This window comes from Malurus melanocephalus, unplaced genomic scaffold, assembly GCF_030028575.1.
Source record: "Malurus melanocephalus ecotype Western Australia unplaced genomic scaffold, MMel_1.1 scaffold_307, whole genome shotgun sequence".
Taxonomy (NCBI): Eukaryota; Metazoa; Chordata; class Aves; order Passeriformes; family Maluridae; genus Malurus; species Malurus melanocephalus.
In genome coordinates this window covers 463190-474764 of record NW_026623539.1, presented here as the reverse complement: position 1 = coordinate 474764, position 11575 = coordinate 463190, and the positions used below count along the sequence as shown (strand labels likewise).

Below are 11575 nucleotides of genomic sequence, written 5' to 3'. Positions count from 1 at the left end.
GGCGGGGATCCACGGAGAGGGACAGCGAGGGAATGTCGGCCCTTGAGTCCTCTTCAGCCGGTGGGTTTGGGACACTGGGTAGCGATTCCAGTCCGGGAGAAACTCGACAATCACAATTCGGGCTCCCAGGGCAGGATGCAGCTGGGTCTCCCAGGGAGGATGCGGGGGGCACGGGCRGTCCCTTAGGAAATTCCCTCAATCTCCGCGCTGCCGGGGTCGTTTCAATCCCTCCCGTCCCGGGGGTCGTGCTGAGGCAGGAATGAGGGTGGTGTTTGCACAGGATTCCCAGTTCTGGGAGTGGGATGGGATGGGATGATATGGGATGGGATATAGGGCCCGCCGCTGGAGGAGCCCGAGCGCCTGTGGGTGATCCCCGGCTCCCTGAGGCCCTCCCTCCCTGCAGGGAAAAGCTGCATTTTGAGGTTCAGTTCAGGGCGGTTTTGCAAAGAGGATGGATGTCAGAAAAAGGTTCTTTTTCTCTCAGAAGTTGCTGGGCACTGCCCAGGCTCCCCAGGGAACGGGCACGGCCCCGAGGCTGCCAGAGCTCCAGGAGCGTTTGGACAGCGCTGCCAGGGATGCACAGGCTGGGATTGCTGRGGGGGCTGGGCAGGGACAGGGGTGGCACTGGGTGATCCTGGGGTCCCTTCCGCTCAGGATATTCCAGGATTTTATGAAAGACCATCCYATCCCATCCCCTGCCATGGCAGAGACACCTTCCACTGTCCCAGGTTGCTCCCAATATCCAGCCTGGCCTTGGGCACTGCCAGGGATCCAGGGGCAGCCACAGCTTCTCTGGGCGCCCTGTACCAGGRTCTGCCCACCCTTCACAGTAAAAAATTTGAAGGTGACTTTAAATGTTTCTAAATCACTTATTTATATTTTTTTTTTTTTAAATTCAGATTGTCTGAGAAGGGCAGAATCTGTTGCTTAATATGAAGAAAAGCAATGGTCGGACAGGTCGAAAGAGAAGAAGAAGAAAACGCTTGGAGGGTTTTGTGGATGGAGGTATCATCATCCGTGGAGTTAAATAATAAAGTGACCAATTGCTTGTCAAGGTGTCATTTTATTATCTGTATTTGTCAAAAGCCTTTGTGCTTGGAAAAGGACAGAAGTGTTAMCTTTTCTTTTTATATGCAAATATTTGACCATTAGTTTGTAGTCCCAAGCAGAGCATGGGGAATTTTCTGAGCTCTCTTTTTTAGCTCTCTTTTTTGCCTGATGGCAAATACTGAAAGAATACTGAAAAAATACTGAAAAAATACTGAAAAAATACTGAAAAAAATACTGAAATTTATTCTGAAATTCCTTGGAGATGCTGAATAACTCACAGTTAGTGAGTTAGTTCTGAGACCTCCCAGAAGCCTAGAATTTATTTAGATCAATAGAAGCCTTTCTTGCTATTCTGTTATGTCCTAAAACATCCAAAATACAGTTTTTCTGACTATACAGTAAAATATTTAAATTTCATTTATTTTCCAACAGAATGCTCTTTAATAGCATTTTTCCCCCTGTTTTTAGTCAACTGCAGTCACAAGCTGAAATACATTGAACTTAAGAAATGGCTCAAAGACAGAGGATTTGAAGACAGTAATTTAAGGCCAGCAGAGTTCTGGGGTAATGCTTTAGTTATTTATTGATTGTGCAAATTTCTAAATCTTCTAAGAACTTTAGATTCCCRCTTTTCTTTTGAATTATGCACCTGGCTGGCATCTGGAAAAGAGCCAGTTGCTGATACTTTTCTAAGGATTTTTGCAATATCAATTTAATGTATAAAAGTAGATACAGAGACCTGAAAAGGCCAAAATTTGAAGTGTTAATAACGTAGTTTTARAGAATAAAGTAGTTTCCAATGTTGGAATCTGACCTTGCTATAATTTCTTAATATTTTTTTCCCCAAGCAAGTTCAGAAGTTCTGGTGATGCATACRAGTAATTGATTTTAGAGCTGTAATTCACTTAGTAATGTTTATAAAGATATATTTACAGTTTTTCTGTTTAAGAAGGTTATATTTAAAACATTTTGCAGTGTTATAGACAGAGCAGAAAGAGTAGAATGGATCAGAGAAAAATATTATGAYTTGAAATTGTAAAGTTTAGTTAAAACTCTGAAACCAAGGACTGCAGCTGGTGATGACAGATGTGTTTTAGGGAAAAGTTGAGAAAAAGAAATTGAATAGTTGCTGTAACTGGGAGAAAAAGAAAGTTGAATAATTGCTATAACTGGGAGAAAAAAAAGTTGAGTAATTTCTATAACTGAACAGCAAATGCTGCAGGAGATGCAGGGAAAAGATCTTGAAAAATAAAGAGAATTGGAGGACAAAGAAAGGAGATGTAAACCTGGAACAATCCATAATTGGATTTATGTTTTGTAAGACATAATGTTCTCCTTTTTGAGGTTTTTCTTGCTGATCTGTTCATAGATCCCTGATTTTCCGTATCTACATTTACTTACTCCTGCTCTTTTTTCTGCTTCAGGGACAGGAAGAGGACTGATGGCAACAAAAGCTCTTCGGGTGAGTGATGTTGCTTCTATTGCAGGAGCTCATCAGGKTCTTTTGAGGTTTAGTGAGGTTTTGTTTTTGCAATAAGCAAAACTCAGAATTCTGTTGTGAATGTAATTTCTGTCTTTTAGACTATTGCAGCCATAAGATGAAACTATCAGTCCCCACAGCAGTGTTAGATAAGTTATTTACACTTGACTTTTGCTTTTCTTTGTGTGTGATTTTTTTTCCTCCTCTCTCAAAGGCAGGAGATCTGATTATTTCGTTGCCTGAGAAGTGTTTGCTCACCACTGGCACTGTCCTCAGCAGCTGCTTGGGAGGGTACATTGGGAAGTAAGTGCCAAGTGACACCTGATGGCCTTTAGTGGGTTTTTTTCAGTGGCAGATGAACAGTCTGAAGGGGTRGTAAAGCTTTAAACTTCATTCCTCGAGGGTGCCAGCATTTGTGGGCGTGGAATGTGCAGGTAGGAGAGGTTTGGACACTGAACATCCCCTTTTTGCTTGGTAGAGCTGAAGAGAGGGAGCATAGCCTGGAGTTTGAGCTGCCTCAGAGYCTGCTTGGATCTAAATGTGAATTATGAATTTTTTTTAATTTGTGAATCTGCTTCARTGGGAAAAGGAAGATAAAAGCGGGYTGYRAAGCCAGRGTCTTTYAGAAAATTTGGAACAAAGCCCCATGCTRGGCATTGAATGCTTGTGTCCTAAAAAAGACCAGCCCAGGGGATAAACCTGAACTTGTTATTACAAACCAGCTTTTATTGCCCCTTTGAAATCATCCAAAAAACTTGAACTACAAAGAAGTTTAAAATAGAAGCTGTTCTTAACTTTAAAAGAACTCTGAGAGAGATAAAACACTGCTGTGTCCATTTCCCATCTCACCTCTGTGGATCTGCCGTGCTGCTATTTTTTTTATTTTTATTTTTATTTTTATTTTTATTTTTATTTTTATTTTTATTTTTATTTTTATTTTTATTTTTATTTTTATATATTTTTATAAATTTTTATTTATTTTTTCTTTTTATTTTTATTTTCTTTCTCAATAGATGGAAGCCCCCTGTGTCTCCATTGCTGGCACTGTGCACATTTTTGATAGCAGAGAAACACGCTGGGGAGAAATCTCCATGGAAGCCCTACCTGGATGTTTTACCCAAGACGTACACTTGCCCTGCTTGTTTGGACCCTGATTTACTAAACCTTCTCCCAGAACCCTTAAAAAAGAAGGCTCAGGAGCAGAGAATGATGATCCATGAGTTGTTTGTATCTTCAAAAGCTTTTTTCTCTTCCCTGCAGCCTTTATTTGCTGAAAACACAGGAATTATTTTTAACTACAGTGCTTTAGAGTGGGCTTGGTGCACTGTAAATACCAGGACAATCTACATGAAACATCCTCAGAGGGAATGCTTTTCCCTGGAGCCAGATGTTTATGCATTGGCACCATATTTAGATTTGCTAAACCACAACCCAAATGTTCAGGTAAGAAACTATGAATAGATCAGGAAATTTCTTTATTTTTAACAGCACTCTGTCAATGCCATCTGTGTTTATGTGATGGATGAGGAGTGTGGGGAGGTCAGGGAGAGATCTCAGGGAAAAATGGCTCAGGTCATCAGGACAAGGGGGGGATGGCTTCCCATCCCAAACTGCCAGAGGGCAGGGTTAGGTGGGATATTGGGCAGGAATTGTTCCCTGGGAGGGTAGGGAGGGGCTGGGATGGAATTTCCAGAGAAGCTGTGGCTGCTCCTGGGTCCTTGGAATTGTCCCAGGCCAGGTTGGATGGGACATAGAACGCCCCAGGATGGTGGAAAGTGTCACTGTCATGGCAGGGACTGGAACAAGAAGTTTAAGGTCCCCTCCAACCCAAATATTCAGTGATTCCACAATTGAAATATCTCAGTTTATGAAGCAAAGCCAAGGCACAGGGTGAGCTCCCCGTGGCTGGGGGAGATTTGCACCCAGGGCAGGTTTTGGGAAGGGCTACTTGTAATCACACCCCTGATCTGTTCCTGAAAGTAAGACAAACTCCTGTCCTGAGACAAATTCCACATTCCACGGTCCCTGTGTTCCTTCACCTGTGGCTGAAGGCTCTGAGCAGCCTGAGGGAAGTGCACAGRGCATTTCCACCTTCTGGCAAACTCTGTGTGCCAACACTGAGCGGGGCCAGCACGGCAGAGGCCAACTCCTCCTGGAACCATCTGTCCCTGCAGATTTGGGGCCTCTCCAAGAAGTCCACACATTCTTGGAGAGGCCCCAAATCTGTGATGTTTGTTCTTCACCCTCATGGGCTGCCTCTGCAGAACCCTCCCCCCCCCCATTGTTAGGGAGCTGTTCAATCCTTTTTGGGTCTCAAAACTCAAGGTTTGTTTCCTTTTTCACCCTGCCAAGAGTAAAACCTTTCCATTTTCACTCCCTGAAGGTCAAGGCTGCGTTTAACGAGCAGACCAGGAGCTATGACATTTGGACAAATTCACCGTGCAAAAAACATCAGGAAGTTTTTATCTGCTATGGACCTCATGATAATCAGAGGCTGCTGCTGGAATATGGATTTGTTGCCATGGATAACCCTCACAGCAGCGTTTATGTCTCACCAGGTTGKATTTATGGATTGTCTGGACATGGAAAGGCACCATAACAGAGAACTGAGCTTGTAAATTCTCAAGGAGTGAAAAAGGGTTCGATACCTCTTTGCATAGAGTTTAATGATTTAAACTTATTTTTAAAAACTAAAATGTTCCCTGTTAACATTTTCTTTTATAAAAATGTGATTATTAACAGCATCTGTGCAGGGATTCCAACTGGATGTCTTAGGTTAAAATCCTGATGTGCACAAACTGAATTTGCTTAAAGTAGTTCATAAATTCAGTTTGAGTCAGGATTTCTCTTATAAGGATACAATCCTGGAGATTGATGATAGATTTTGGGAAGTAGAAACACTTTTGATTCTGGAAAGTTCTGGAAGGTTTTGAAAAAGGTTACTTGAAAAATGTGGTTGAAATGTTATTTCAGGATTGATGAATTTGGTTTCTTTTACAAGCTGTTTATTTAAATATCTAAAATGTATTTTTTCTGCAGATACTCTTCTCAAGTATTTTTCACCACTGGACAAGCAGAGAAAGGCCAAAGTTTCCATTCTAAAGGATCATGATTTCCTAGAGTAGGTATCTGGAATTGTTTCCTGGTGAGATTTGTATTCAATTTCTCTGGGACTCAAATTGTGCTTCTAGTATCAAAATTCAGCAAGAAAAGAATTATTTGTTTTTTAAGCAAACTCACTGCTTGGGAGAGATGGAGAGGTTGCAAACACCATTATCAAAGCTTGAGATCTTCCCTTGCTGACACATGTCAGGAAGGAAATATCACACTGTAAAATCTCACCTTCATCTCCTCACTTGGACTTTGTAGGAACCTGACCTTTGGATGGGATGGACCATCATGGAGACTCCTCACAGCCCTCAAGGTGCTGAGTCTGGGAGCAGATGAATTGTAAGTTGTAGCACCCTGAATGTTTGGTGGATGTGCAGGTGCCATTTTCCTTTATTTCATGGAATCACCAAGGTGGGGAGAGCCCTTTGGGATCACCCAGTGCCACCCCAGCCCCAGCAGCATCACCCCAAAGCCTGTCCCCAAGRGCCACATCCAGACTSCTCCTGAGCACTCCCAGAGACAGGGACTGCACCCCCTCCCKGGGCAGCTCATTCCAAGGCCTGACCACTCTGACAGGGAATTTTCTTTCCTCTGGTGCAATTTGAGACCATTTTCTCATGTTCTTTTATTTGACAAATGGCCAAAGACCCCAACCCCCACAGCTGCCCCCTCCTGTCAGGGAGTTGTGCAGAGCCACAAGGTCCCCCYGGAGCYTCCTTTGCTCCAGGCTCAGCCCCTTTCCCAGYTCCCTCAGCCGCTCCTCCCAGGATGGGTTTTCCAGTCTCTTCAATRTTTTCTGGTCCCTTCACTCTTTGCTTTCTGCTGGCTGTGTGTGACATCCTGGGACAATAATTTTGGATCTCTTGTGTTTGATTTATTGACCCCAGGTGAGAAGCGAGGAGAAGAAAGGCAGAGAACACCCTTCACTATAAAATCATTGCCCTGTTGCTGCTTTGGTTTTTTTTCCTTCTTGAATTAATAGCCACACGCCATTACTTTCCCTTTCTATTTCAAGCCCAAGATATTCCTTCAAGGTGCAGACTCCAGGCCTTTTTCCTGCTGGTTTGATGAAATTTTAAATGCTCTTAACCTGGCTTGATTTCCTTGACTCATGTGTTCCACAGGCTGGAATTTCAGGGCCAAGGARGTTCCTGAAATTCATCTCCAGGAACTGTCAGAGCAGTTGGAACATTTGTTCCAAATGGCAAATCTGCCTCAAACATCAGAGATAGAAAAGGTTCCCTGCACTTTGCTTGGAATAAAAGAAATGAGGGAATTAATAAATGATAAAAGGATTGTTCAGAGTTGTTTGTGCTTTGAAGATTCATTGCTGAGTGGAATAAATTGATATAAGAACTAAAAATAAATCCCTGGCATGGGTTAGAAGCCCAGGTGAGGGGGAGAGCAGTAGAACCACATGTTTGGCATCCTTCTGGGGAGTGCAGCAAATAATTCTGTGATGTTCCAACATTTTGATTCTAGTGCCTGCTGGAGGAGGACCCTGCTTGGGGATGTCATTTCAGCCAGCAATGAACAACAGGCTTTGGACAYAGCTGCAAAAATTTGTCATTTTTTAATAGAGGAGACCCAGCATGTCCTTCTCCAGGTAATTTGAGGTAGCTSAGATTCCTTTCTTTCCTCTTATAATGTCATTTTCTAGGTGAGTATTTTGATTATTTTTCCCTTTCCCCCTTTTTACCCCTTTTACTATTAACCTTTCTCTTGTGGAATTAAAAACCGCAACTGTTTTGACATAGTTCATGAAATCCCCAGAGACTTCAACAAATTTTCTCATCATATCCTACTCAATAATCAAAATTTTTAATAATTTCTTCCCATTTGTCTAAACTCTAKATTTCCCAGTTGAAAAGGGACAAAGAGAACCACAAAACCCACCTGGCTTTGGTGGAAATGCTGCGCTCAGAAGATCTGAGGATCCTTCAAAAATCAGCTGAGATTCTTTGCAACTTGAATTTGGCAAAACCTTGAGGCCTCTAGAGCTGTGACATGGACATGCCTTGCTCAACTGTTTTAATGGACCTGAGCAGCAAAGAATTATTTAAAAATTCAGCAGAATAATTTTGTTTCTTTGCTGACTTTCACACAGAAGGTTCTGCTGAAGTGAAGAGCTCAAGCTGCTCRTGTGGATTGGAGAAAAGAGAATTTTTTTAAGCATTTCAGGGCAGGACCCTTATTTTAACTGCACAAACTTCATTTGTAGTTGTTATTGTGTAGTGATTATTTTCCATTTTGTGGGTTTAAAAAGGGTTTATTTTTATAAATATATTATTTCATTTTCTACAAGACTTCTCTATTTTATTTTTGTAAAATTCTTGCTAGAGTTGGAACTCCATTTCTCACATSCTTGAGGCCAACTTACCTTCAGATTTGCCTCAGTTATGTTTTTAAATCACTTACCGCCATATTTGACACTCTTGCCAGTCCCAATCAGTCCTGATCAGTTTAGATTGGATATCAGGAATTATTTTTTCATGGAAAGGGTTGTCAAACATTGGAATAGGATGCCCAGGGAAGAGTTACCATCCCTGGAGTGATCAAAAAACATGGATGTGGCACTTGAGGRCTCRTTTCAATGATGACCRTGGTTGTGATGCTGGGGTGATGGYTGGACTTTGAGCTTWAATTCTTTTCCAGCCTTAACAATKCCATGATTCTCTGGCTCTGAAGTGCCTCCTGAGATTCCTTTGGATTTGGGAATGCTGTACTGCAGGGAATTCTAACCAGTTTGTCTCGAGTTACTTCTGTGCCACTAACTGGCAACAGCAGAGAGAAGCTCAGCCCCTACCCTGTGACTGTTTGACCTCCTACCTTCCTTTAATAAACCCTTTTTCATTTTCCACTACCAGCTGTGTTTCCAATTTTATAATWTAATATCAGAATGGTGCCAGAGTTAAAGGAGATAAGGATGTTTGGTTGGTTTCTCTCTCTTTTTTTCCTGGGCATGGTTATTTTAGGAACAGCTCCTGTACAATGTGTCTGGCAAGGTGAATACGAGTTTGACAGAAGTTTGATTKGCTTCAGGATTGCTCTGGGGGCTCCACATTTCTTCCAGGTGGTTTGGATATGAGCTCTGCTCCTGGAAACTCCTACACAGCCTCCAGGGAGAGCAGGAAGYGGGGCTGGAAATGCAGGAGAGAAGGCAGAGCACGGCAATTTATGGGTATTTATATAAATACACCTTAAATTTAAATTTAAGTTTAAACTTTTTTGAGTCAACCAAAACCATGWGGAAGTCAAGGTATCCTGAGGAAACAGCAGCACTGGGAATGCTCTCCACCTGTTTTACAGGATGCCAAATCAAGTTTTCAGAGTGCAAATTCTCCCTCTCAGCCTCTGCTTTGAGCTGCAAATATAGTTTCTTCACTTCAGTGTTGTGCTGTTAATATTTGACTCTGGCTCTCTGTTCCCTGAGATGGAAAATGGGAAAAAAATGCGTTATTTCCCACTTGGTATCAATTTCCTTTCAGAYTGAATCCGCAAATCTGAGCAATAGTGGGAATAAACCCAGGTTCTGCCTAGGAGTGATAAAAACCTGGTCCAGAGCATGGCATGGAGTTGGATTCTCTTCCAGCTTTTCATTCCTAACTGGAGATTAGGAAAAAAATTCCCTGTCAGAGTGGTCAGGCCTTGGAATGAGCTGCCCAGGGAGGGGGTGCAGTCCCTGTSTCTGGGAGTGCTCAGGAGGAGTCTGGATGTGGCCCTTGGGGACAGGCTTTGGGGTGATGCTGCTGGGCTGGGGTGGCACTGGCTGATCCYAAAGGTCCCTTCCCATCCTGATGATTTTGGGATTCAAGGAGAGCTGGAATGGGAATACTCTCAGTGACTGCAGCGAAGACACTGGGTTTGTTTAAGGTGATCAGAGCCACTTGATTTCATGTAGTRAGACCACAAGGCAGAAATAGCACAGCTTTTTTAAAAATTTTAATTTAATGATATTTTGTTGTATTTTTATTGTATTTTATTTTTTTAAAGAAAGGTGTTGATTTAGTGCAATCACTGAAGTCCMTGAAAAATTATAAACGTGAAATCTGACAATATCTCTGCTGTGTCAGTTCATGGAAATAACTTGGATTTTCTTTGATCTTCTGCTGAAAGTGGCTTCCATTTTACAGTTTTTTGCTGCAATGAGTGGAGTTCATCCATCACTGCTGAGTGCCTTYAGGCCTGTCTGGTTTGGGACAAGAAAAGGGATTATCAGCTTCATAACCCAATCATTAAAGCTTTTAAATAAGCTGTGAAAACATTGCCACGACGACATTCCCAAAGAAAGAGCTTTTAAAAATTATGTCTCCCAAAACGTGCTGCAYTTGGGGCAGAATTGGAAGTGTTTGTTTGCAGTCAGTGATTCAAGTGATGRATTTAATGAACTCTAGGACACAGGGAAATATCCCAACAAAACTTGAGGGGTTTCTTTAAACAGTAACAGGTTTCTCAGAGAAGCTGTAGCTACCCCATCCCTGGAAGTGTCCAAGGTCAGGTTGGATGGRATTTGGAGCACTCTGGGATAGTGGAAGGTGTCCCTGCCCATGGCAGGGAGTGGAATAATTTTTAATTTTCCATAAAATGGAAAGAAAAAAATACAGTTCCATCTCATTGCACTGAATGTTCTAATGGATATCTATAATTCCAGAATTCAGGTTTGGAAAGCACTGCAGTGAAGTGTATTCGGGAAAACCAAAAAGAATTAATCCCAAACCAAYTGTAGAAAATGTATAAACCCAATGCAATCTCTATGCTGTCCAGTAGGTGATGCAGCTGTACTGCAGAGAAATAAGGAATTTCAGTCCATATCCAATTCTAATCCTAATCCTATTTTCTGMATTGTATTTTTAACAGTAAGAAGTGTTGTCTTCAATGATACAATTGAATTAAATWGTTGATAATGTCATTTCCTCTCTGCTGCTTTCAAGTGCAAATTAAAGCTTTGTAATCCTTTATCTTCTCTCAGTTTTCTTGGATTTTAACTTTGTTGGAGTCCTTCCTCTCACAGGTCTCCTCATGGCTTCCTCTGGGAATTGTCACTCAAGACAGAATTCAGATCATTGGACTGGATGATCTGGAAGTTCTCTACCAACATTGACGATTCTGTGATTGCATGAACTCCACTCTGATGGTTTATTTAGTGGGACTGCAGTGGGGAAGTGTCTGCTCCCGTGTTTTGTTTCTTCAGAATTGGGGGCCAGATGGATCCCTTTCAGGAATGTGCTTTGATGGAGCAGATTGAAACATTTCCTTTGACCGGGGTGGTTTTGGAGAGCAGAAGCTTTGGGGTGAGCTCATTGTGGCCTTGCAGGGCCTGAAGGAGCCCACAGGAACCATGGAGAGAGACAATTTGCAAGGGCTGCAGGGACAGGAGCCAGGGAATGGCTTCCCAGTGCCAGAGGGCAGGGCCAGATGGGATATTGGGCAGGAATTGTTCCCTGGGAGGGTGGGCAGGCCCTGGCACAGGGTGCCCAGAGAAGCTGTGGCTGCCCCTGGATCCCTTTGAGTGCCCAAGGCCAGGCTGGACATTGGGGCTGGGAGCAGCCTGGGACAGTGGGAGGTGTCCCTGMCATGGCATGGGGTGGCACTGGATGGGCTTTAATGTCCCTTCCATCCCAAAGCATCCTGGGATTCCCTGGTGCCAGGGCTGGGCTGGARGAATCATCAGCTGACACATTCCAGAGGCTCTGGATGAGCTATTTTCRAGCTCCCTCCTGCTGGGGCTGCWCTGGCASGAGCTGGCAGGGACAGCTTGGSCCTCGTGACCCTTGGCAGGAGTGATGAGGGGACAARGGACACTCTCAGCAGGAGGTTGGTGCCACCCCTGGCTGTGCCACCCAGCCTGGCATCCAGAGCCTGTCCATAAGAAGCCAACCAGGAATTTCAGAGAATTTGTGCATCCTTTCCACGAGATGGGAGGGTGTGTTCTGA

At 43.1% G+C, this 11575-nt stretch overlaps 1 protein-coding gene across 1 annotated transcript; it reads left to right on the top strand.

Annotated features, from left to right (window-relative positions):
- Positions 1 to 8: 8 nt before the first annotated feature.
- On the top strand, positions 9 to 9567 carry SETD4 (SET domain containing 4). The gene is made up of 11 exons (XM_057377224.1): positions 9 to 60; positions 900 to 1005; positions 1519 to 1614; positions 2475 to 2512; positions 2745 to 2833; positions 3544 to 3973; positions 4914 to 5088; positions 5570 to 5651; positions 5900 to 5980; positions 7124 to 7247; positions 7505 to 9567. The coding sequence occupies exons 2-11, from the start codon at positions 933 to 935 to the stop codon at positions 7628 to 7630; spliced, it is 1314 nt and encodes a 437-aa protein (XP_057233207.1). The 5' UTR covers positions 9 to 60; positions 900 to 932; the 3' UTR covers positions 7631 to 9567.
- The last annotated feature ends 2008 nt before the right edge of the window (positions 9568 to 11575 follow it).